The sequence below is a fragment of the Bufo bufo genome, chromosome 4 (genome assembly GCF_905171765.1).
Source record: "Bufo bufo chromosome 4, aBufBuf1.1, whole genome shotgun sequence".
Lineage (NCBI taxonomy): Eukaryota > Metazoa > Chordata > Amphibia > Anura > Bufonidae > Bufo > Bufo bufo.
Genome location: NC_053392.1, coordinates 79,611,329 through 79,639,312, shown reverse-complemented (window position 1 = coordinate 79,639,312; position 27,984 = coordinate 79,611,329). Strand labels below are relative to the sequence as shown.

Sequence of the window (27,984 nt, the reverse complement as noted above, 5' to 3'; positions counted from 1 at the left end):
GCAATTGGTTTGGTGGAACTGTAAGTAAACACATATATAACTGGTTCATTATACAGTTCTTATCACTATATTAACAGTAGGAACATTATATAACTGTTTTGGCCTCTCTGCTTCCATAAAACACAGCTTTTAGTGGCGTGAATGCTGTTCAGCTTCTCTCCTCTGGTGTAATGATTCTAGCAGCTCCTGCTAGGGGAATTTCCTACACAGGGTGTGTGTGAGGCTGGCTGTGATTGGTCAAAACTCTTGCTGTGTGTGATGCTGACTGTGATTGGTGGAGACTCCTGCCCAGCAACAACAGTTTAACTCTATGCTTTCTGTTGTTTCTGCTGTGCCATTGAGCTTACCTTACATTATATAATGAATCTTAAAGGCATATTATCTTTTCTGCTTCTATGAACACAATATATATAACAGTTGTATGACATCCAAACATGAAGTCACTGTAAATAACTCTGCTTTTGTCTTTAACACACAAACATAGGAACTGTATTAAGGTTATTGGCAGGTCTAGCTGTATAAACATATAAGCTATATTAGCAACCTAGGACAGGTCTTAGCTGGCCAGCTACAATACAGGCTGGTCAGGAGTGCACGACTGAAGCATCAGCCACACCTCCAGTACAAACTGCTAAGAAGGAAAAGGGGGTCAGTTAGCACATCCCAATGCACAGGTGCACGTTGCTGTGGCTGAAAACACAAAGTAAAAAATACAATGCAACAGCTCTCTGCAAACCAAATAAAGTACAAAAAAGTATTCTAAGGATAATGCCGTGCTTATTATGTAAATTAGAGATGCTTGGCAAATACATTTTGTACAAAACCATTGCCACACGTCAAGGCGATCTCTGTAAGACGGGAACCTAACACTAAATTCTACCTGTTATGTTCCATGACGGCTACCATACAATTCAGGGAGTGTAGGTTCCACATGCATGCTGGGCCCACCTAAATTTTTGTCATCTTTAGTGCCAAAATGGCCTCCATTAAATCCAGGGAATGCAGGTACATGCATGCCGAGCCACTTCACACCTCTCCTGGGATTGCCTTGACGTGTGGCAGACAGGCCCAAATGGTTTTGTACAAAATGTACTTGCTAAGCATCTATAATTTACATAATAAGCATAGCATTAGCATTGGAATACTTTTTTTTTTACTTTATTTGGTTTGCAGAGAGCTGTTGCATTGCATTTTTTACTTTGTGTTTTCAGCCACAGCAACGTGCATCAGTGCATTGGGATGTGCTGACTGACCCCCTTTTGTTTCCTAGCTCAGCTGAATGCAATGATATCTTTCAGTTATGAATCCGTTGCTTTATTCTGTATAAAAAGTACTTTTAATCTATATGCAAATGAGCAGTTAAGTGAAAAAGTGAAAGTCAAGATACAAATATTTTTAGTAGACCACCAGTCTTCTAAAAAATATACTGAAAAGAGTGATCTGTAGTTATAAAACTTAGCTTTTAATAGTTGCCTTCTAATAAAATAATTGGCCCTAAAATAGTTACTGATAATACAAATACAAAGTACAATATATGGAGCTATTGTCGAAGTAAGTCTCCACTATATGATCAAATCCTGGAAGACAAAATCACTTCATGAAGTAGGAATAGAAGTGCACGGCGGCATGTTGGATAGAAAACCATGTGTCCTACCGCCCCGTAGATTGCTTCCTGTGTGCAGCAGTTTCTTCTCGGAGGCTTGATATAAATAATCCTCTGGAAAGTGGATTTGCTGCAAAAGGGTAGGGATCTGGACTGGATCTCCCTAATGCCCTACAGGGAGGTGCTATACTGGCCCTGATAGCCTAGCCAAGGAGCACCCGCCCTGATGAGAGCGACCCCGTCCGGAACCTAACCCTAGAATTGATTGACCCTGGTTAGCCCTCTCCTAATGGATCCCTACATGCATGTGTCGCTTTGAGTTGAGTACAAAGCTCATCAGGGTTAAACATAGGGGAGCTGGCAAATCACCAACAAAAATGGGTTAGCCGAGGTGCAAACAATAAGATACTGACTGTGCATCTTAGAAATCAGAATGATGAGCCTCGAGTCCTGATATGGCTCGGGTTGGCAAATCTAAGAGGAGGGGACAATAGATGGATGCCCTCTTCCTCCTAACAGGGAATTGCAGTCATCCGCGGTAAGGCGGCTATGAAACCCGCCAATATTTAAATGGAATGTAGCCCCAAAGTGAGGCTTGGTTGGTGGCACACTTCCTGTGTGGTGCGCTGCATGACACATCAGCGCATGCGCGATAGAGCGCACACCACAGTAACTAGGAAGCTAACTCATTATTTATCCATTGTCCTTTATATTGCCCATCATCAATAATATTTGCTTCATGATCCACAAATCCACATTTTTGCGGACAGCCGTCTGAATGAGCCCTAATACTAATGAGATTTTCCAGAATTTCGTACTTTCCATAGGGTAAATCAACGAGTGGAAATACAAGAAACCCACGAAGAGCAGAGTAATCACGGCAGAACCATCTTTTTTTTCTTCTCCAGTTCTGCGCCTAAGTGAAATAAATACGGTCAATGCCCTGTGTGAGAGGAAACAAATCTTTAGAAAGTAATGTAATTTGCTATGTGGCATGATTAGACCTGACAATCAATAAACTTTTCAAGAGAGCGTCTGCCTCCGGGTAATGCAACTCCCCACAATCCAGGTCAAAAAACAGCACCCTATTAAATCCATTTTTTTTCTCGTTTGATTCAGGCAGCAGGCAATAGACACATTTAGAAAAAAAAAAAGGTCTGCCCCCAATTACTGAATAATCACAGAATGAATGTAGCCAGTTACAAAAAAAAGAAATAAAAAAAAGACGACCATTTAAGGGCTCATGCACACAAACATATTTTCTTTCCATGTCCATTTTTTGCGGACCGTATACGGAACAATTCATAAAAAAAAAAGAAGGAAGTTACTCCGTGTGCATTCCGTTTCCATATGTCCGGGTGACCGTTCCGTAAAAAAATAGAACATGTGCTATTGTTGTCCGCATAACGGACAAGGATAGGACTATTCTATTAGGGGCCAGCTGTTCTGTTCCGCAAAATACGAAAAGGCACATGTCCTTCATATTTTTTGCGGATCCGTGTTTTGCGGGCCGCAAAATAAATACGGTCGTGTGCATGAGCCCTAATAGAGATTCTACAACCAGATGATAGGCTTTAGAACCCTTGCAGACTAGCGTGAGCGGAATAGGTCCGGATGCGTTGTGGATGCGTTCAGTGAAAAATGCGCGATTTTGCATAAAAAGTTCATTCAGTTTTGTATGCGATCGCGTTCAGTTTTTATCGCGCGGGTGCAATGTGATTTAATGCGTTTTGCACGCCCGTGATAAAAACTGAAGGTATACAAACAACATCTCTTAAGCAACCATCCGTGAAAAACGCATTTTCTTGCGATTTTCCCACAGCACCATTCACTTCTATGGGGCCAGCGTTGCGTTAAAAATCGCAGAAACATAGAATGTGTCGGCAGATAAGAACCATTTGGCCCATCTAGTCTGCCCAAAGAATATAGAACATGCTGCAATTTTCACGCAACGCGCAAGTGATGCGTGAAAAACAACGCTCATGTGCACAGACCTATTGAAATGAATGGGTCCGGATTCCGTGCGGGCGCAGTGTGTTCGCATCACGCATTCCACCCGCGCAGAATACTCGCTCGTGTGAAAGGGGCCTTTATCTATACATTTCAATGTAAATGTGACACCTAGACAGATCTCTCCTACACCTGACGTCGGACTATGTATGGCAGCAGTGCCGAGCGGGAGACATGAGGCTTCCACGTCTTCGCAGTTTACATAAACCCTGTCCAGAAAGGCCCTCAGGACGGCCGTCACTGTCACAGCTATAAGTGCCTTCACATGAATTGTTTTGTCATTACCGAGGCGCCCGGTTCTGCAGGGAATTGTGTGGGGTGGAAGCTCTTTAATTCCTCATCAACATTTCATATCAGTGCTGTAAAGGAACGGGCGCATTTATTTTTTATCGCCACGCAGCGAGCTGTTCGATTGCCATATTTAATTCCAGCGCAAATACAATCATATTTTATATTTGTTTTATTTGTTTGCTTACTGCACAAGTCAACAACAATCATTTTCTCAAATTCTGATGCTGCAAAAAGAAAAGAAAAACTAGAAAAAGAAATAATATAAAAAAATAGAATAAATTTAAATAAATAAATACAATGAACTGTGGAAAAAATAACAGGAAAAAATAAGATGGAAAACTAAAAAAAAAAACTTTTGAAATTCTTCTTCAGTTCCCCTCCACTAGCCTACTTTGTGGACTTGGAGGCAATGACGATGCGCCCACAGGGGTGAAGTTATCATAGGGAGAATTTTTGAAGCCAGTTTTGCTTGGGTCTGCGGCAGACTAATGTATCAATCTAGTACGTAGAAAAGTGGCAACATTTGCTAGCTTTTAAAATAGCTCCTGACATTTTTGAAAAGTGGGTGGGAAAGTAGGAGTGGTTAAGTATGTTAATTACTTTCACTTCAGAATTCACAAGACTTAGCAAAAAAAAAAAAAAATTGCAAGAAAAAAAAATAATCACAAAACCACTCCAGTAGGGGCGTGGTCGCCAATATTATTTCCAGGATAACCATTGTAAGAGCTCGTTCACACGAACGTTTTTTTGCGTTCCGTATACGGGCCGTTTTTTGAGTTCTGTATACGGTCTGTACATGGAACCATTCATTTCAATGGTTCCGCAAAAAAAACGGAATGTACTCCGTATGCATTCCATTTCTGTATTTCCGTTTCATTCAAAGATAGAACATGTCCTATTATTGCCTGCAAATCGCGTTCCGTGGCTCCATTCTAGTCAATGGGTCCGCAAAAAAAACTGAACACATACGGAATGTACTCCGAATGTCTTCCGTATCCGTTCCTTTATTGCAGAACCATCTATTGAAAATGTTATGCCCAGCCCAATTTTTTGTATATAATTACTGTATAGTGTATATGCCATACGTAAAAACGGAATGGAACCGGAAACACTACTAAAACAAAAAACGAAAAAACTGATCCATTAAAAACGGCCCGCAAAACACTGAAAAAGCCATACAGTCATGTGAACGAGCCCTTAAAGTAGTTTAGCGTTTGATAAATTTGTCTTGCCATTCACCAACGTAAACTCAAAGGAAGACTAATTTCAAAAAGTCTCTCATGCTGACGTAATTTGTGCCAAATTTTTGAAGCGTTACACGTTGTTTACTAAATTTGCCACAAGTTCAAACATTTTTGTCTAGAGATTTTTTATTATATTTTTTTTTTACGTTAAAATCCTGGACAACCCTGTAACAGAAAATATATATAAATATAAAATTTCAGCAAGGCACTGTAGAAATTGATGCAGCAGAATGTGACAGCTACTTGCATTATATATACACTTCTTTCTTGACCTAGTTTTCACCATATTATTAAAATTGATTATTAATTTATTATGATAAGCAATGTGTGCGACGTCTGGATATACAACGAATATCACACATTTTATACTAAAGGGGAACTAAACCCTGAAAAAACCTAAATCATACAAATACATTTAATCCATAGTGCCCCCACAACAATGTCTACAAGTCGATCCCCAATATGCTGTCATAAGGAGTTTAGGAGAGATCTTGCAGACAAAGTACTTTGGGGGAGATTTCCCATCTCCCATGTACCTGAAAAGGGAAAGAATATGGCGTCTTAATGACACCTTGATCTCTGACCCCACTAATGCAACTAAAATCTCCCAGATTATGTCTGAATTCTTCTCTCTTAATACGGCGGGCGACCCCCCTCCCTTTCCCTCCATTCTGTGGGAAACCCATAAAGCAGTGGTTAGAGGGGAACTAATAGCCCTGGGCTCGCATGTTAAAAGACTGCGCTCCAAGGCTGTGGACGACCTGTTGTCCCGCATAGCAAGTCTAGAAATGATTTATAAGCAAACCCAGGCTCAGGCTGTGGCGGCTGAATTGGTGGAGGCCAGGACGGAACTGAAAAACCTGTTTAATGCTAAATCTGCGAAACTTATATTCCGCTCCAAGTTTAAAGCTTATGCCCATGGGAACAAGGGGAATAAACTGATGTCTGCCATGGCTAAGCAACGCCACGCAGATTCATTTATCCCCGCAATTCTGGACGCAAAAGGTAATAAGCATAAATCGACCCATGACATAGCAAAAGCTTTTAGCGCATTTTATGCTGATCTTTATAACCTTCCCACCCCAGGCCGTCCTGGTTCCACTTCGGTTAAGCAGGCCACAGATGAGTTCCTATCAACTCTGCAGCTCCCCTCCATTAGCCCCCTCCAAGCCTCCCAGCTAGTCGCCCCTGTGTCAAGAGAAGAGATTGACAAGGTCCTATCCTCCATACCATCAGGTAAGAGTCCAGGTCCAGATGGACTTCCCATATCATATTATAAGGCCTTCAGGGACATTTTGACCCCTCATTTTCAGACACTATGTAACTTCCTTCTGTCTGGAGGATCTCAGCCCCCCCAAACATTAGAAGCTCACATAACCATAATCCACAAAGAAAACAAAGATCCCCTCCAATGTGGCAGCTACCGCCCTATCTCTCTGCTAAATGCGGATGTCAAGTGGTGGGCCAAAATATTAGCGCAGCGTATTCAGCTGATCCTGCCGGATCTTGTGGACAGTGAGCAAGTGGGATTTGTGCGTGGCAGACAGGGCTGTGAGAACACGATACGCCTGCTTCATCTTATGGACTGGGCTAGAAGCTCATCCACACCTTTGGCCTTGTTGAGCATGGACGCAGGGAAGGCCTTCGACAGGGTCGGTTGGCATTATATGTCGCGGGCCCTGTCGAGGTTTGGTTTCCCAGACTCGTTCATATCCGCGATCTTCACTTTGTACTCAGCCCCGTCTGCCAAACTCAAAATAAACAGTACGCTTTCTCCCTCCTTCGCCATCTCTAACGGGACGAGGCAGGGTTGCCCCCTCTCTCCATCTTTATTTGTCTTAGTTATGGAGACTTTGCTCTGTAAGATCCGGCAGGATCCTGCTGTTAGGGGCCTTACCATCAATTCTCAGACCCACTTGACAGCCGCATTTGCTGATGACCTATTAATAATGACGTCTAATCCCGAAACTTCTTTCCCTAGGTTCTTGTTCCTTTTTGAGGAATTTGGTTTTGTTTCAAACTTCAAAATCAACTATAGTAAGTCCATGGCCCTCAATGTCACCTGCCCTGACTCGGTGAAAGAGGCCCTTCAGAAAATTACCCCCTTTCAATGGGCTACAAAAGATATAGTATTTCTAGGAGTACATGTCCCGGCTCAAGCAAAGGACTTGTTTGCTCTTAATTATGCCCCCTTACTCTCATCGGTTAGGAAACACTTACAATCTATCAAACTCCCGTTTATTTCCTGGTGTGGAAGGAGGAGCTACCTCAAGACATTTATAGCCCCTAAGTTTTGCCTATTTGGCTGCCGCACTCATTTTTGGTCGACACTCGGCGAGTTTTCTCACTCTTTTTGTGGGGCAACAAACCTGCCAGAATTGCTTATTCTGTGCTGACCAGAGAGAAAAGGTTTGGCGGCTTTGGTCTGCCTGACATGCGCTCCTACTATGCGGCTTATCAACTATTCCGCTGTCTGTCTCTTCTTAATAACTCCTATGATGCGCCATATGTGCGTCTAGAGCGCTCTCTGCTTACCACTAAAATGAGACGGATACTCTGGGGTCTATCCTCTTGTTCACCAGGTAGCTCCTCCTTCTTGCCCCTATAGAAGAGCCTATTGGTAGAATGGGCCAGGCAATACAAAGCCAAAGTGCTTACATTTCCTATCCCAGGCACACCACTCTCCTCCTTACAGTTCCACGTTCACCCGGAAGCTAAGACGCCTTCAGGCATCTGGCCTCTCCTGGCTGAAATTCCCATTAGTGAGATCCAGACTCCAGATGGGAACCTAGATTGGACTCCAGTCTTGAATGACCTCAAAATTAAAAATGCCCACTTTCTTCAGGTGTTCGCCCTGCAGAAAGATATTAAATTAATTAAACTTCCACCTTCAACTATCACTAGCTCCCCTTCTTGGTTAGAAAAACGGATTTCAGACACATGTAAGATTCCTAAACCGCTGTTTACCATATATAAAGAATTGCTCTCATCCTCCCCTCCTGAGCTACACTTCCTCAATTCTTGGGAAAGGGAGCTCTCTATTCGGCTCTCAGATCCGGAAAGGGCTTTTATCCTCTCACACTCCCATGGCTTTAGTCACTGTATTAGAATACAAGAGAATTCATATAAGCTACTTACCAGATGGTACAAATCCCCGGAATTTCTACACAAGCTCAACGCAGACATCTCAAGTGAGTGTTGGAGGTGTGGGAAGGATATAGGTTCCCTATCACACATTTGGTGGTATTGTGAGAGGATCAAAGCGTTCTGGTTAAGCATAGAAGCATTGATCAATGAGGTTTGTGCTACGCAGGTCAAACTAGATCCCAAACTGATCTTACTTTGGTGCCCCAATGACTCGCTGTCCCCCTGTAGATCTGATCTTTCCACTATGCTCATCACGGCGGCGAGATTGCTGATACCGCTGCTTTGGAAGAATGCTGAACCTCCTACTGTAATGATGTGGAGAGACAAGGTGGATCAGATCTATAGATTTGAAGAGCTGGCCCATTGGGAATCCTTCACCCGCCTTCGATTTCTTAAAATCTGGACACCATGGAAAAACTTTAGAAAGTTTACTTGACGGAGTTAGATATCTCTTGATTCCCCCCCAACCCCCCCCCCCCTTACCATTCCTTTCCTTTCCCGTTGTTCCCTACTGTTATTATTTTGCCATTAATGGTTTTATTTTAGACACCATGTACAGCTTTGATTTGCATTATTTGTCACTTCACTTCCATGAAATGCTTGTCATACTGCCTTTCATCAAAGTATGATGGTATGTGATTGTATGGTGTACTTTATTCTTTTAATAAAAAGAAATTTGGTTAAGAATATAACTACTATAATACTGTTCCTATGTACAAGAATATAACTACTATAATACTGTCTCCTATGTACAAGAATATAACTACTATAATACTGCCTCCTATGTACAAGGATAGAACTACTATAATACTGCTCCTATGTACAAGAATATAACTACTATAATACTGCTCCTATGTACAAGAATATAACTACTATAATACTGCCCCCTATGTACAAGAATATAACTACTATAATATTGCTCCTATGTACAAGAATATAACTACTATAATACTGCCTCCTATGTGCAAGAATATAACTACTATAATACTGCTCCTATGTACAAGAATATAACTACTATAATACTGCTCCTATGTACAAGAATATACATAACTACTATAATACTGCTCCTATGTTCAAGAATATAACGAACATGCAGTTTTGATCTGTGTGCTCTTTAATATGTTGTTTGCTGTACCGATATAGAGGTAGTTTGTCTCCTTGGAACGTATAATTTGTCTTTTTGGTGTATGATACAGGGATGATTTCAGTTTTTAGTCTCTTCGCTGTAAGTTCGTCATTGCAGGGAAAGGCCTGGCATTATAAGAGCTGAATATGAAAATCCAAACAGAGATATTTTGGTAAAATCTGTAGCCCGAGATATTTTTAAGATGGAACAACACAAATTGCATGTGAGCCGTATATCACAACCAGTTTCCACCTACTGCAGTACTTAAGGATTAGCGTGCTCTGAAATTTAGAACAAGATAATCTTTTCCATTCTCTAGGCAATTTTAGCTGTCAGATCGAAGATAGAAGCAGCCGAAATGTGTACCTGGGAATATCTCGTGTGCAGCAGAATGGAGGGGACTGCAGGCTTGTGCTGTAAGCAGCCAGGAGACGCTTTATGGTAAATGGCTGCATAATATACCGCACACCGCCGAGGGAGAAGCACCGCTCCCTACTCACCGGTCTGCCAGGCTATGTCCACTTACACAATAAAAAAATTGCTTTTATTGCGCCAATTAAAGATCAGAGAAGTTATCGAAAATTTGATTCGGCTGCTTCGCTGAAATTTACAAAGAAACTCGATTAGTTATGAATGACCATCACAAATCACATTCCATTGTTTGTAGTGGACACAATGACAGGGAACGGCGATGGTGCCCCCCCTCCTGTCGTTGAACGCCGCAGATGCCGCATTCTACGCTGATTGAGGCCTTTCATTTTAAGTAAAGAAAATGCGCCAAATCTTGTGCACGCTGACATGATGACTCACCACATAATCACGCTGGCTGGTCATGGTGACATCATCACTCACGTCACCACGCAAGAGATTTGGCGCATTTTCTTTGATCAAGATGGCCGTGATGGTCTCTCCACGAGCATCATCATCAATAAGGTGAGTATGTATTTTTTGTTTTTTACTGCCATTTCAGGAAAAATTGATTTGTTACCACGAAGTGCAAATTATTCCTGTTCTGCTGCAGAACCTCATAATACACCTCAGCTGCTGCAGCACATCATAATACACACCTCAGCTGCTGCAGAACCTCCTACTACACACCTCAGCTGCTGCAGAACCTCCTACTACACACCTCAGCTGCTGCAACACCTCATAATACACACCTCAGCTGCTGCAGCACATCATAATACACACCTCAGCTGCTGCAGCACATCATAATACACACCTCAGCTGCTGCAGAACCTCATAATACACACCTCAGCTGCTGCAGAACCTCATAATACACACCTCAGCTGCTGCAGAACCTCATAATGCACACCTCAGCTGCTGCAGAATGTCACAACACACACCTCAGCTGCTGCAGAACCTCCTAATACACACCTCAGCTGCCGCAGCACATCATAATACACACCTCAGCTGCTGCAGCACATCATAACACTAATAGTTACCTTTGCCGTGTATTTAATTATGTGCTGCAGAAGCTGATGTGTAGTTCATAATGTTCAGCAGCAACTGAGGTGTGTATTATGATGTTCTACAGCAGCTGAGGTGTATATTATGATGTTCTACAGCAGCTGAGGTGTGTATTATAAGGTTCTGCAGCAGCTGAGGTGTTTTAATGATATTCTGCAGCAGCTGAGGTGTGTATTATGAGGTTCTGCAGCAGCTGAGGTGTATATTATGAGGTTCTGCAGCAGCTGAGGTGTGTATTATGATGTTCTACAGAAGCTGAGGTGTGTGTTATGATGTTCTGCAGCAGCTGAAGTGTGTATTATGATGTTCTGCAGCAACTGATGTACATTCTATGATGTTCTGCAGCAGCTAATTTGTGTATTAGGAGGTTCTGCAGCAGCTGAGGTGTGTTTTATGAGGTTCTTCAGCAGCTGAGGTGTGTATTATGAGGTTCTGCAGCAGCTGAGGTGTGTATTATGAGGTTCTGCAGCAGCTGAGGTGTGTATTATGAGGTTCTGCAGCAGCTGAGGTGTGTATTATGAGGTTCTGCAGCAGCTGAGGTGTGTATTATGAGGTTCTGCAGCAGCTGAGGTGTGTTTTATGAGGTTCTTCAGCAGCTGAGGTGTGTATTATGAGGTTCTGCAGCAGCTGAGGTGTATTATGAGGTTCTGCACCAACTGAGGTGCATATTATGATGTTCTGCAGCAGCTGAGGTGTGTGTTATGATGTTCTGAAGCAACTGATGTACATTCTATGATGTTCAGCAGCAGCTGAGGTGTGTATTAGGAGGTTCTGCAGCAGCTGAGGTGTGTTTTATGAGGTTCTTCAGCAGCTGAGGTGTGTATTATGATGTTCTGCAGCAGCTGAGGTGTGTATTATGAGGTTCTGCAGCAGCTGAGGTGTATATTATGAGGTTCTGCAGCAGCTGAGGTGTGTATTATGATGTTCTACAGAAGCTGAGGTGTGTGTTATGATGTTCTGCAGCAACTGATGTACATTGTATGATGTTCTGCAGCAGCTAATTTGTGTATTAGATAACCAACAAAGCAACACTGAGAACTATTAAGCTAAAAAGGTATATTTTTATTAGACATATGGTTAAAAACATAGACGAAGAGATGACAGACAAGTGCAAAATAGTGCAGTACAATCCTGGGAGAGTTAATTCAGTATAATAGAGTAATAAGGTAAGCGACCAAAAAATATATATAAATATAAATGCCTGTATATAAAGAGGACTCCTATACAAGAGCTACACTTGAAAAAAGTCCACAGTGCAAATAAATGCATTCAGTATGAAAGAATTTATGAATTAAGTACTTGCAGTTTGCAATGAAGGTCCACGTGGTTATTACCAGTTGGAGGGGTGTCCCTGCACAGTGTATTAGGAGGTTCTGCAGCAGCTGAGGTGTGTTTTATGAGGTTCTTCAGCAGCTGAGGTGTGTATTATGAGGTTCTGCAGCAGCTGAGGTGTGTATTATGAGGTTCTGCAGCAGCTGAGGTGTGTATTATGAGGTTCTGCAGCAGCTGAGGTGTGTTTTATGAGGTTCTTCAGCAGCTGAGGTGTGTATTATGAGGTTCTGCAGCAGCTGAGGTGTGTATTATGAGGTTCTGCAGCAGCTGAGGTGTGTATTATGAGGTTCTGCAGCAGCTGAGGTGTGTATTATGAGGTTCCGCAGCAGCTGAGGTGTGTTTTATGAGGTTCTTCAGCAGCTGAGGTGTGTATTATGAGGTTCTGCAGCAGCTGAGGTGTATATTATGAGGTTCTGCAGCAGCTGAGGTGTGTATTATGATGTTCTACAGAAGCTGAGGTGTGTGTTATGATGTTCTGCAGCAGCTGAGGTGTGTATTATGATGTTCTGCAGCAGCTGAGGTGTATTATGAGGTTCTGCACCAACTGAGGTGCATATTATGATGTTCTGCAGCAGCTGAGGTGTGTGTTATGATGTTCTGAAGCAACTGATGTACATTCTATGATGTTCAGCAGCAGCTGAGGTGTGTATTATGATGTTCTGCAGCAGCTGAGGTGTGTGTTATGATGTTCTGCAGCAGCTGAGTTGTGTATTAGGAGGTTCTGCAGCAGCTGACGTGTGTTTTATGAGGTTCTGCAGCAGCTGAGGTGTGTATTATGATGTTCTGCAGCAGCTGAGGTGTTTTAATGATATTTTGCAGCAGCTGAGGTGTGTATTATGAGGTTCTGCAGCAGCTGAGGTGTGTATTATGATGTTCTGCAGCAGCTGAGGTGTTTTAATGATATTTTGCAGCAGCTGAGGTGTGTATTATGAGGTTCTTCAGCAGCTGAGGTGTGTATAAGAATATCAGAAGCCAGCGTGGAGTTCTATCAGCCACACATATACACTCACCCATGTTTTTTGTATGGTCACATGACTACTTGGCGACTTCTAATACTCTTATAATTTCCAGCAGGGGCACATTATCCCATATAATATCCTTCTAACTATTTCCTTGCTGACACTGTCGCAGTAACTGCCATCATTAATGTAGGTTCTCTTTCGCTGCGCCGGTTCCTAGATGCTGGTGTCATACGCCGAGACCTCTATTCCAGGTTTAATATGATCTGCTATGGCCCCTGCTTGACCTCTGCTCATCCTGGATTTCATTACATGCTGCCTGTAGTCATGTACAGCCCCAGCTTCTCTATGGAATAAATGGGTTTAGATGATTAGGTCCTGGGGGCAACAGAGTTCAGAGGGCAATTTGACCCCCGGGAATTCTCCTAATAGTGTTGATGAGGGACATCTCAAGGATCCAGAATGGAAAATGCAAAAATATCTGAATATTTCCATCATTCTCCATAGGCTTCAATACATAGGCACACGTATGCACACCGGCCGCACATCTCACTGACTTCTCCTGCTGGTTCAGTGTCTGTACAGAGCATGCTCTGCTTAAAGAGGACCTCTCATCCTTCCTGACATAGTAACTACTTGCATTCTGCTTGTAATAATAATTCCGGAGCATCTATTCTTATGGCTCTGTGTTGTGCCATTCCTTTATTATTCCTGCTAGAATTTATGAATTAAGTACTTGCAGTTTGCAATGAAGGTCCACGTGGTTATTACCAGTTGGAGGGGTGTCCCTGCACAGTCTGACCAGTCTGACAGTATCAGCAGTGATTTAATAGTTTAATTCTGTGCAGTGACACCCCCCCCAACTGGTAACACCCATCTAGACCTTCATTGTAAAGTATTAGTAATACATGTATAACTTCTAGCAGGAATAATAAAGGAATGAATTACTAATTTCACAGAGTTTATGGATTCCAAATACTAACAAGATTAATTCTTAATGCAGCTTTGGGTGTTAGTGGATTACAAGACGTGATATAACAAGATCGGTACAAGGCAAGTAAAGCAAAGTACACGGGCAAACAGAGATTTTGAAAACCGTGAGGCAAAGATACAAAAAGTACAGCAGAAAATTAAAAAACATTTAAAGGATAAGAACACCTTACGGGCATTTTTTTTTTTTAAAAGTCATTGCATGTTACTCATTTTAGGCTGAGATTCATTTAGAAAATTTTTGTTCTAGAGGGTTACGTTTCAGCTTATCTGTAGGGTATTTTACATTCAGTTTCACACTGAGCCGTCAGGTTGCCGCTCTGAGGGCTGGATATAAAATCCCTATCTATGAGCTCCTGATAAACACTCATTTTAGGCTACTTTCACACCTGCGTTAGGTGCGGATCCGTCTGGTATTTGCACAGACGGATCCGCACCTATAATGCGAACGATTGTATCCGTTCAGAACGGATCCATTTTCAATTGCACCATATTGTGTCAGTGAAAATGGATCCGTCCCCATTGACTTACATTGTAAGTCAGGACGGATCCGTTTGGCTCCGCATCGTCAGGCGGACATCAAAACGCTGCAAGCAGCCTCCAGAGCGGAATGGAGGCTGAACGGAAACCAAACTGATGCATTCTGAACGGATCCTTATCCATTCAGAATGCATTGGGGCTAAACTGATCCGTTTTGGGGCCGCTTGTGAGAGCCCTGAAATGGATCTCACAAGCGGACCCAGAAACGGCAGTGTGAAAGTATCCTAAGCCACATCCTTATCAGTTTGAGGCCTGTTTATGAGCTGTCAGGAATTTAGAGATAACGGCTTTGTATCCAGCTCTCAGAGCGGCAACCTGGAGGCTCAGTGTGAAACTGAAAGTAAGATACTATGCAGATAGGCTGACACTTAACCCTGTAAAACAAAAACCAGTAAAAATTTTTTAATAAAGACCAATTGAAAAAACTATTTTTACCCTAACGACATAACAAGTCATAAACCATTTCCCCTGAAGGGCTGTAATACACCTTTAATATGACAACCACAAGGTTTACTGCTTTTGAAAGTGTCTATATATATATATATATATATATATATATATATAAATATATATATATATATATAGTGACACTGTGTATGGTTAAGTACTGTGAGGGTATATATCTCAGCTAGAATGCTCAGATGGTAGTGTAGTTTGCTGAGACACGTTTCTACATCGTGTTTTGTGGGGCTGAATTTTTATGGAATGGTGGGTAGAGGGATCTGCCATTCCCTTCCCACTCCAGTACACCACTTTCACCTAGTGCAGTGATGGCAAACCTTTTAAACGCCGAGTGCCCAAACTGCAACCCTACAACCCACTTATTTATCGCAAAGTGCCAACATGCCACGTTACCCTCAATACTACAGTCCAGTATAGTATACCTTCCATGTACTTTATCATTTAGCTATAATAGCCTGCCTACATTAAATGCGCTGCTTGTCCTGTTCATAGTGCACCCTGCACTGATAATGGCATCAAAGGTATAAGGCATATTGGTACACCATTAACTTTTTCCATGGCACAGGTGCCCACAAGAGAGGGCTCAGAGTGCCACCTCCGGCAACCGTGCCATAGGTCTGCCACCACTGGCCTAGGGGGATAAAGACAAGGCTGGGAGCCTTAGGCCTCATGCACACGACCGTTGTTGTGTTCCGTTCCGCAAAATGGGGTTCCGTTGTTCCGTGATCCGTTTCCGTTTTTATTTCCGTGTGTCTTCCTTTATTTTTGGAGAATCACCAGACATGAAGGAAAGTGAAAAAAAGTCTAAGTCAAGTTTGCCATGCAAATGATAGGAAAAAAACGGACGCGGACGCCAATCTTGTGTGCCACCGCGTTTTTTCACGGTCCCATTGACTTGAATGGGTCCGCAAACCATTTTCCCTGAAAAAAATAGGACAGGTTATATTTTTTTGACGGACTGGTACCACGGATCACGGACGCGGATGACAAACGGTGCATTAGCCGAGTTTTCAACGGACCCATTGAAAGTCAATGGGTCCGCAGAAAATCACGAAAAACGGAACAACGGACACGGAATAAAACAACGGTCATGTGCATGAGGCCTTATTCAGTGTCTGGAAGCTACATGACCTGTGCTGTCTGTGCAAAGCCTGATCCCCCTGTGTTGGACTTGGAGTACTTAGGTCAGGTAACCTGATGTATAGTTAGCGCCCAGACGGGCATGGTGACTTACTTTGTATATGTCATGTACATGTGGATGCTTAAAAAGTAACTAATGATCTTGAATACCACTATCATGTGTTGGATGGAAAGATTAAATTTTTTTTTGTTGTTTGGACTTTTAACCCTCAAAATCTGTGAGTCTCATTGCTGACCCCACCACATGCACATGGACCTGCGACAATATAAATATATATATACAAATGACTCTGACAAACAGGGACTGAAAGCGCAGGGAGGATAGTTGTGTGGCCGGGGAGACTCCCTGGGAAGTCAGCGGCAGCCATACAGGCGCTCCATCCCACCACACACACTATATACCATACATACACATAATTCCCAAACAAATGAATGACATCTGATCGCCCTAAAATACAGAATGTGTCTGGTAGTGAGATCCCTCGCCTTCGTCAGGCTGTGACACGGAGCGAAATGCAAGAAATACAATTAAATGAATGTCACATACAGACTAATTATAACAGTGGCACGCGGGTGTTAATATTACCAATCTGGCAGCTCTAAAACTCATTTTCCTGCTTTCCCTATGGATAGGAGTCTATGTTATTGTATTTTATGAGTCAGAGTCATTACTTCATGATCTCCTCTTCCCTTCAGGATTGAGGCAGCCTATTTCACAAATAATTAACGCCCTTGAAGCAGAGAATAGGCAGACTGGCAGTCTCATTACGGCAATGCGCTCTAAAATATATTCGGAAGCCATGCTTCCCATCTTGTGTATGAGGAGCTCACTGTCTTCGTGTCTAGAGGCTTCGCTTTGAAATCACGCTGAAATCCCCGCGCTGTCACACTGTTCTGTGCTGTAAAAGTTACCATCTCCGACACGTCGCTACTTATATCACCAACCTCGCTGCTCATGGCGGTATCAGAATCTAGCGCAGAACCACCGAGCCTCCCCCTATTACTAATACATGCTAATCAGTGAAAGCTATTAGGCTCTTAAAGGGCACCCTCCGTTAGGGCCACAGGGAGGGGGCAGCTCTGCTTTGAGGGGGGGTAAAAAAGCACAGAAAAGAACAAGCTGCATGTAAAAGATTAACATTGTACAGCTACGATAAAGTAAAAGGCTACAAAAAGTACATAATACAGGTTACAAATAGTAGCTAGAGTTAACTAGCGCATTTATTACAATGGGTCGTCAAAACCACCATACTGTGCCCAAATAATACTGCCCAACAGTGCCAAACTAACAATTTTGTATATACTCATGTATAATATTGCCAGAAGGTGCCTAAATACTAACTATTAGAAAGTGCTTAAATAATACCACCATATAGTGCACAAATAATACTGCCATGCAGAGGCAAAATAACCTCATATATACCCATATAAAAAAACTAAATGCCAGTTATTGTATAATACTGCAAAACAGTACCTAAAAACTTCCAATAGAGAGTGCTTAAATAATACTACCATATAGTAAACGAATAATACTGTCATATAGTGCCAACACAACCTCATATATACCCATATATACCAATGGATGGTTACTATATAATACTGCAGAACAGTACCTAGATACTACAACTAGAGAGTGCTTAAATAATACCACCATAGAGTGAGCAAATAATACTGCCCTCTAGTGCCAAAACACCCTCATATATACCCATATAAAACCAGCAGATTGTTACTGTTAGTGTAAAATAGTACCTAGATACTACCACCGGAAAGCACGTAAACAATACTACTTGACAGTATTCAAATAATACCACCATAGAGTGCACAATAATACAAACATTTACATAGTACTTAAATAGGACCACTAGCCCAAATACTGCCCGACCGTGCCAAAACAACAACCTCATATTCACCCATATAAAACCAATAGATGGTTACTATATAATATTGCAGAACAGTACCTGGATACTACCACTAGAGAGTGCTTAAATAATACCACCATACAGTGCACAAATAACACTGCCAGACAGTGTCAAAACAACTTCACATATATCCATAAAAAAACAATTGACAGTTATTGTATAATACTGCAAAACAGTACCTAAACGCTTCCAATAGATAGTGCCTAAATAATACCACCATACAATGCATAAATACTGTAATACTACTTGACAGTGCTCATTACCACCACAGTGTGCAGGATAATACAACAAATAATACCAACATGTCCATACAGTGCTCAAATAATACCGATATAATAAGGTCACGTAAAATTGCCATTTAGTTCCCTAACCACACTACCAGACAATGACCATATAATAATAGCAAATAACACTGCCATACAGTGCTTTAATAATACAGTCATAGGGTGACCAAAAATATAGCACCAAATGTCAAAACTCCACCAGCACACAACTGATCTAAATAATATATAAATTATACCGTCATATATTGACGATATATTTCTCTATTAGGGAGGAAGCGTAATTTTGGAAAATATATGTCCTCCCCAGCCGTACACATGCACATCCGACCCTTCCAAGCATGCATGTTCAGCATGGGAAGTGGGGAATAAATAAGCTGCTCCCCAAGAAGAAAAGGATCGGGCATGTCAAAATCCAACTGTCTGATCCTTGTCTCCCCGACATCAGCAATCAGGGGAAGAGTTGGGATGTCCGCACACACATTAGATAGCCGTCTGGTCCCACCCATCAGGCGACATTAATTTGATGTGTATGGCCAGCTTTACGTGACACGCTGGGCTCTGCTACATTTATAGCTCACAGATATTACCTTTAATCTATAATTAACATTCTCATGTTCTGCCTTATTTAAAGCCGCACTATGCTGTTATAAAATCTAGACGATACATTTCACTGACTCCACAGAGCGTCCGCCTGCGCCTCCACCTCTCTCACTGGGTAATCCATTACTAATGGCGCACTCACTCAGGTCTGACTCACAGACGGCCATCTCTATCAGACCCATAGGAAACAGCGGCAAGGTCAATCCAGACATTCAGCTCAGACGGTGGAGCAGACTTGTTAACTTGTCTATGATAAGTGATGTAAAAGGAAGACGGAGCGCCCCCTCTGTGCGGTCAGATAAGGTGCATGCAGCTAAATGATGATAATATGGAGGGCTGGGAGGAACAAAAATATGTAGGAACCTATGAAGTCTGCAAGGAACACTCTGGCCTAAGGGTCCTTTTAGACTGCCCGATGCAGCACCATAAGAAGCGCAGATCATCGCACATACAAGTGTTATACCTAGGGTATGCTGTCTGCAGGGGCGGACTGGCCATAGACCCTACAGGGAAATTTCCTGGTTGGCTGATGCCCAGATGGCTGCCCGAGCCCTCCTCACAGCCTCTGGACGGGTACATAATGATCTGATGATCTCAGCATTAATTAATGTAGGAGCATCAGGCACTTATGCACCCGGCCAGTGGTCACAGGTGCCCTCCTGAATTATATTGCATTGTCATCCTCAGGACAGTGATACAGTTGAATACTGTGGCGCAGGTGGCAGTATATTATGCTGCACTATGGTATTTGGTTCTAGTGGTGTGGTATTTTGTGCTGCTCTGTGGTACTTGGTTCTGCTGGGGTGGTATTTTGTGCTACAATGTGGTATTTTGCTCTGCTGTGGCGGTATTTTGTGCTGCACTGTGGTATTTTGTTCTGCTGGGGCGGTATTTTGTGCTGCACTGTGGTATTTTGTTCTGCTGGGGCGGTATTTTATGCTGCACTGTGGTATTTTGTTCTGCTGGGGCAGTATTTTGTGCTGCACTGTGATATTTGGTTCTGCTGGGGTGGTATTTTGTGCTGCACTGTCGTATTTTGTTCTGCTGGGGCGGTATTTTGTGTTGTACTGTGGTATTTTTTTTCTGCTGGGGCAGTATTTTGTGCTGTACTGTGGTATTTTGTTCTGCTGGGGCAGTATTTTGCGCTGCACTGTGGTATTTGGTTCTTCTGGGGCAGTATTTTGTGCTGCACTGTGGTATTTGGTTCTGCTGGGGTGGTATTTGTGCTGCACTGTGGTATTTGGTTCTGCTGGGGTGGTATTTTGTGCTGTACTGTGGTATTTTGTTCTGCTGGGGTGGTATTTTGTGCTGCACTGTGGTATTTTGTTCTACTGGGGTGGTATTTTGTGCTACACTGTGGTATTTTTTTCTGCTGCGGCAGTATTTTGTGCTACACTGTGGTATTTTGTTCTGCTGGGGTGGTATTTTGTGCTGCACTGTGGTATTTTTTTTCTGCTGGGGCAGTATTTTGTGCTGTACTGTGGTATTTTGTTCTGCTGGGGCAGTATTTTGCGCTGCACTGTGGTATTTGGTTCTTCTGGGGCAGTATTTTGTGCTGCACTGTGGTATTTGGTTCTGCTGGGGTGGTATTTGTGCTGCACTGTGGTATTTGGTTCTGCTGGGGTGGTATTTTGTGCTGTACTGTGGTATTTTGTTCTGCTGGGGTAGTATTTTGTGCTGTACTGTGGTATTTTGTTCTGCTGGGGTGGTATTTTGTGCTGCACTGTGGTATTTTGTTCTACTGGGGTGGTATTTTGTGCTACACTGTGGTATTTTTTTCTGCTGCGGCGGTATTTTGTGCTACACTGTGGTATTTTGTTCTGCTGGGGCGGTATTTTGTGCTGCACTGTGGTATTTTGTTCTGCTGGGGCAGTATTTTGTGCTGCACTACAGTATTGCTGGCCCTACCTACTTATGCTGTCCCTTTGCTGTCCATCCATCAAGGGTTGACATCCCGAACGTTGCTACGGGGTCCATGAGAAAAGGGGGGGAGGGGGGGACAGCTCAGACCGACCTAATTGAAACGGAGGGGGACACCATGGCAACAGGTTTTCGGGGCTCCTGTTTTATAGTGAATGGGTGTGATGGCAAGAACCAAGAGAACCCAGTTGGGTCTTGCTATGAGACCCATTTGGCTCCATGTACATCCTTTCCCATCGACAGTGCCTTAGTGGTAGAGGGCACCATGGGGACGAATTTTGAGCTGTATTTTGTATCGCTAAAATTTTACAATGACACTAAAAATAAATGAAGGGGGTGGGGCACAAGGTTTTGGAATGAAACGTTGAACAAGCACACATGGATCTAATATAACCTGGCCATATAGCGTGTATAATGAGCATACAATAGAAATAAAAACCTCCACCACCTACAACAACAAAGGGCGTTGCGAATCTCCACGTACAAAATAATTAACAGAGCTTCACGATACACATGAATTCTAATATCCCGGACGAACTTACAATAGCGCGATAATTAAACAGCCTACTCGCTCGCCCGCCACCTTGAATGAAATTGTCACCCATCTGAGAAGACAACATGACCTGTTGCAAATGAAAAAATTTTGAAAATTTTTCATGTTCTTGGAAGGGAAGGGGGAGGGGGGGGGGTTACGAGCAAAGGTTAATCATGAACGCACAGTACATTTTCACATGCAAATGAGAATCAATCCTCTTCGGAAGGGCCGGTAGATCTGTAATTAAAGAAAACAAACGCGGAATTTCAATAAGTGCACTAATGAACTCTAAAAATATCCGTCTCGCTCGGCCCTGGTAGGCCAGCTCTCCTTCTCCTTACTGGACATCATACAATAATTGCTCATGAACTTTGCCAAGACTTGTGTGTTAAGCCAGACAATGAAATTGAAAGACTCAGGGATTTAATGAGATGGAACCTCCGGCCCTCTTAAAAAAAAAACTATCTTATTATAATGCAAGGCGAGCGCTCGAGAGAAGAAAGGACAGGAGTCAGTGTAAGTGGTCTAAGTACCACACGAGTGATGGCACTCTGCACTCAAGAGCCTACCATGCTTTCATGCCCACGTCTTTTCATAGAAGAAGCAGTCTCTATGGAGGACGGCTCAGCTTTAGACAAAGAAGAAGCTGACGGGAGTGAAATATCAGCCACTGCTTGATAATCTGTGCTCCAAGGATGTGACTGTATATATGTGGAAGTGTGTGCGTAGATTCATCGACTGGCATAAGAATCTCAGCAAAATGACTGGAAAAGGGGCTGCATTGCAAAAAATACAAAGGCCCCACTTCTTATGTGTTCCTCTTCCCACATCATCCTGGAACAGGAGGATCTAGTACTTGTTAGTCTATTCTATATCTTGAACCTTTTGCCCATAAGGAACGGGGTAAGGGTCACTCTCAACTGGAGTCCCTCTCTTCCCAGGCCACCTCCACAAATACATTTGGGCATGGACACCAAGGTCACTCTTAACTGGAGTTCTGCTCTCTTGAGGCCACCTCCACACATACATATGGCCATAGATGCCAAGCTCACTCTCAACTGGAGATCTTCTCGCTCCAGACCACCTCCACTGATATATATGGCCATAGTCCCCAGGGTATCTCTTAGAGATCCTCGCTCTCCTGGCCACCTCCAGAGATACATATGGCCAATGACCACAAGGTCACTTTCAAATGGAGTTCTTCTCTCCCTAGGCCAACTATACAGATGCATATGGCCATGAATCCCAAGATCACTCTCAACCAGAGTTCCCCTCTCCCAGGCCACCTCTGCTGGTAGATAGGACCATGGACCCCAGGGTCACTCTTAACTGGAGTTCATCTCTCCCCAGGCCACCTACAGATACATATGGCCTTGAAACCCAGGTAGTATGAGAATGTGATCAACTGGTAGAGTAAGGCTGATCCTTACATGTAAATCTATCCTCAAAGAACGTCAAGAAACCATTTTTGGCCAAGTTCTTGCCCACATTTCCTCATAGTAAAAAACTATTACTAATGATTGATTTAGGCTAGTGTCACCCGTGCCTTGTCAGCTCTAGTTTTTTTGTTCCTTCATAAAAGCAGAATGCTAAAAATGATAGAGCGCCAGATCCGTCATATGACGAATACCAACAGTGTTCAAAGGACTCTGTGGACTCACAACGAGGTCTGTTGTGTACCTTTATGGTGTCTATCATTTTCCTGGAAAAACAGTGCTGCATGCTGCACTATTTTTTTCTGGCAAATATGATGGAATTTGTAACTCAGCTTCTGACAAAAATGTGAACTCAGCCTTAGGGCTTGTTCACACGACCATGGTTTTGGTCCGCATCCGAGCCGCATATTTTGTGGCTCGGGTGCGGACCCATTCACTTCATTGGGGCCGTAAACGATGCGGACAGCACTCCGTGTGTTGTCTGCATCCATTGCTCCGTTCCGTGGCCCCCGCAAAAATTATGAGGCATATCATATATTCTTGTCCGTTTTGCGGACAAGGATAGGCATTTCTATAATGGGCCTCCTGTTCCGTTCTGCAAATTGCGGAAGGCACACGGGCGGTCGTGTGAACAAGCCCTTAGCCAACTTTTTTGTACCTGCCTTACATCAGTATTTCGAAAACTACACAATAGGATTTTGTTAGTTCAAAGGGGGTGTTCAAGATAATGAAACATCCCGGACGAGCCCCCAAATGTTATAAAAAGTTACATTTATCTTGTTCTCTGCTCCGCCACATGGCTACTGCCCCCTGTGGTCTACAGCTGAGAACAGTGATTGCCTGCAGCGGTCATATGCTGTACCGTATACCGGCATGAGGACTGGACCAGCACTGCGGAGAAGGACGCTGGTGAAAAGTAATAATAGCATCTTTTTAAGTTTAGACTATTCGGGTGCTCGTCCGAGATCTTTGATTATCTCAGACAACCTCTTTAAACTAACAGAACACTATAGTGTTCTTGTTAAAAAGTGGGACAATCTGGGGGCAGCTCTCCTATTACTTGGGGTAGTGGGGCCTGATTTCATTTTGAGCTATTGCCCAATCCTATTTTTTGCTGAGATCTTTCTTAGACTTTTTATTCTGGTTTTACTTCCACCATTCCTCATACATTTTTCTGTTGCCTTCAATTCTCAAATGTCCTTACCGTCATAAATACATGACCCCACTGGTGGAGGACCATTCTAGGCATCCCGCACAAGGACTATCCTGCAGTGCAAAATAAAACCTGATATACAATCCCTGACATCTTATTTGTTGTTGTAGAGCGTTACCCATAGAGATGGCGGAGGGATCATAAATCGAGAGCAGACGGGGCCCTCGTTAGATGAAATTTAATTCTCGGAGAATCTGTCGAGTCATGTAAAACGTAAAGAGATTTTTTTGTATTATGCATTCGAACAGTGGACCGGTTAGCGTCACGTCGCGCCTCCAGCCCTTGTTTCGCTGCTTGTTCTGGAAAAGGCACGTTTGCAGATCATGCATTATTTAAAAAGGCCGAAGCTCGGGGACCTAAGCATCACTTTAGATGAAAACAAAAAAAAAGAAACAAAAAACGGGGCCTTGCTTCTCCACAGCGAAATGATGCAGAGAGGGCATGTTGACTCCTTCTATATAAATCAGACTGCAGGAATTCTACTCAACCATTTTCTGGCAAACTCAGTAGGTGTCACTGGGAAATGAGAAGACATCCGTGTTTTGTTTTATGTCTGGAGAATTGCTTTCGCTTTTTTTTTGTGCATTCATATTTAATTCATAACCACTTCTGCAAGGCCACAGCAGAGGAAAGTGATGGAGGACACCTAGCTTACACACGTCAGGGGTGAAAGATCTTCTTCTGTGACCTTCGCTTAAGCCTTCAACTTGGTGTCAATCGCATATCACACGGCGTTCAACCAGGATTAGATCAATAGGAAAGAAAAAGAGGAAGCGGCATGACGGCTTACCTTTAGGATACCAAGGATCGGTGAATTCATACTTTCCCGATCCAATTGTTCGTAGCATCTGAACACCATTTGGGTTTTCGGCGGTCAAAGGTTGGCTGGGAGGCATCTGCGGAGGGGTCTGGCCGTTTGTAGCTGGCACACTGTTAGGAAGCGCTGCAGAGGGTAGGGCAGGTGGTGGCGGAGGAAGGATGGGACAAGTCATGTGACCGTTGCCTATAGCCGTATGGCCAGGATGAGGCACCTGACCCACACCGGTCAAGGAGGACATAGCTATTGGCTGACTGCGTCTGTACATGGTTTGGCTCTGTAGGTTCACCATCATGTTGCTCAGAGGTTGCGCAGGCTGCTGGTGCTGCTGGAGCTGGTAATGAGCAGTCATTAGAGGTAACTGTGGGGCGACGTGAGGAGGGATGGTGGGGGTGACACCTATGATGGGAGCTTGGACGTTGGCGGCTTGGCTATATATAGGAGGCTGGGTCATTCCATAAGTGTGAGCTATAAGAGATGCCTGGGTCCCCGCAGTGACGGTCTTTGCCCAAGGTGGGGTAGCTGAAAAAAAAAAAATTAGAATGCGTTAAGGATTATGGTAAATTTGTGTGACGAAACATATTCTATATTTATCAAACCGGCACCTGGATCTGATTACTTTTATAATTGCATGTAATTTAGCATACCCTGTGAGTTATTCAATAAAATGTATCTGTATAGCGCCACCTGCTGTTTGTTCTTTTCCTCATTTTCTGTCCGTCTCACTGAGCTGGTCGCACATGCTCAGTTTAAATCGTCAACTGCCACCAGCCATATCTTCTGATAGAAGCTGTGGCAGTTACAGGGAGGGAGCTGCAGCAAAAAGGGCTCTAAAGTGCTATATGGTAGTATTATTTCAGCACCATATGGTGGTAATAGATAAACATTGTATTGTGGCATTTGAGCACTGTATGGTGGTATTATTTGAGCACTATATGGAAGTATTATATCAACATTATATGCTGGTATAATCTGAGCACTGTTTGGCAATATTTTGTAAACACTGTTTGGTGGTATTATTTCAGCACTGTATGCTGGTATTATTTCAGCACTGTATGCTGGTATTATTTCAGCACTGTATGCTGGTATTCTTTAAGCACTATATGGTGGTATTATTTCAGCACTGTATGGTGGTATTCTTTAAGCACTGTATGGTGGTATTCTTTAAGCACTGTATGCTGTTATTATTTCAGCACTGTATGCTGGTATTATTTCAGCACTGTATGGTGGTATTCTTTAAGCACTATATGGTGGTATTCTTTAACCACCTCAGCCCCCAGTGCTTAAACACCCTGAAAGACCAGGCCACTTTTTACACTTCTGACCTACACTACTTTCACCGTTTATTGCTCGGTCATGCAACTTACCACCCAAATGAATTTTACCTCCTTTTCTTCTCACTAATAGAGCTTTCATTTGGTGGTATTTCATTGCTGCTGACATTTTTACTTTTTTTGTTATTAATCGAAATTTAACGATTTTTTTGCAAAAAAATGACATTTTTCACTTTCAGTTGTAAAATTTTGCAAAAAAAACGACATCCATATATAAATTTTGCTCTAAATTTATTGTTCTACATGTCTTTGATTAAAAAAAAATGTTTGGGTAAAAAAAAAATGTTTTGGGTAAAAGTTATAGCGTTTACAAACTATGGTACAAAAATGTGAATTTCCGCTTTTTGAAGCAGCTCTGACTTTCTGAGCACCTGTCATGTTTCCTGAGGTTCTACAATGCCCAGACAGTACAAACACCCCACAAATGACCCCATTTCGGAAATACACACCCTAAGGTATTCGCTGATGGGCATAGTGAGTTCATAGAACTTTTTATTTTTTGTCACAAGTTAGCGGAAAATGATGATTTTTTTCTTTTTTTTTTTTTTTCTTACAAAGTCTCATATTCCACTAACTTGTGACAAAAAATAAAAACTTCTATGAACTCACTATGCCCATCACGAAATACCTTGGGGTCTCTTCTTTCCAAAATGGGGTCACTTGTGGGGTAGTTATACTGCCCTGGCATTCTAGGGGCCCAAATGTGTGGTAAGGAGTTTGAAATCAAATTCTGTAAAAAATGACGAGTGAAATCCGAAAGGTGCTCTTTGGAATGTGGGCCCCTTTGCCCACCTAGGCTGCAAAAAAGTGTCACACATCTGGTATCTCCGTATTCAGTAGAAGTTGGGGAATGTGTTTTGGGGTGTCTTTTTACATATACCCATGCTGGGTGAGATAAATATCTTGGTCAAATGCCAACTTTGTATAAAAAAATGGGAAAAGTTGTCTTTTGCCAAGATATTTCTCTCACCCAGCATGGGTATATGTAAAAAGACACACCAAAACACATTCCCCACCTTCTCCTGAGTACGGAGATACCAGATGTGTGACACTTTTTTGCAGCCTAGATGGGCAAAGGGGCCCACATTCCAAAGAGCACCTTTCGAATTTCACTCGTCATTTTTTACAGAATTTGATTTCAAACTCCTTACCACACATTTGGGCCCCTAGAATGCCAGGGCAGTATAACTACCCCACAAGTGACCCCATTTTGGAAAGAAGAGACCCCAGGGTATTCGCTGATGGGCATAGTGAGTTCATGGAAGTTTTTATTTTTTGTCACAAGTTAGTGGAATATGAGACTTTGTATGAAAAAAAAAAAAATAAAAAAAAAATCATCATTTTCCACTAACTTGTGACAAAAAATAAAAAATTCTAGGAACTCGCCATGCCCCTCACGGAATACCTTGGGGTGTCTTCTTTCCAAAATGGGGTCACTTGTGGGGTAGTTATACTGCCCTGGCATTTTCCAGGGGCCCTAATGTGTGGTAAGTAGGTAAATGACCAGTGAAATCCGAAAGGTGCTCTTTGGAATGTGGGCCCCTTTGCCCACCTAGGCTGCAAAAAAGTGTCACACATCTGGTATCGCCGTATTCAGGAGACGTTGGGGAAT

General features: G+C 42.8%; 1 protein-coding gene across 1 annotated transcript in view; it reads right to left on the bottom strand.

Annotated features, from left to right (window-relative positions):
- KLHL29 (kelch like family member 29) overlaps positions 1-27,984 on the bottom strand; it is a 909,740-nt gene that overhangs the window by 297,290 nt on the left and 584,466 nt on the right. Inside the window, exon 6 of the mRNA XM_040427407.1 lies at positions 25,012-25,560. Within this exon, the coding sequence (XP_040283341.1) occupies positions 25,012-25,560 (549 nt within the window). The remainder of the gene's footprint in view (positions 1-25,011; positions 25,561-27,984) is intronic.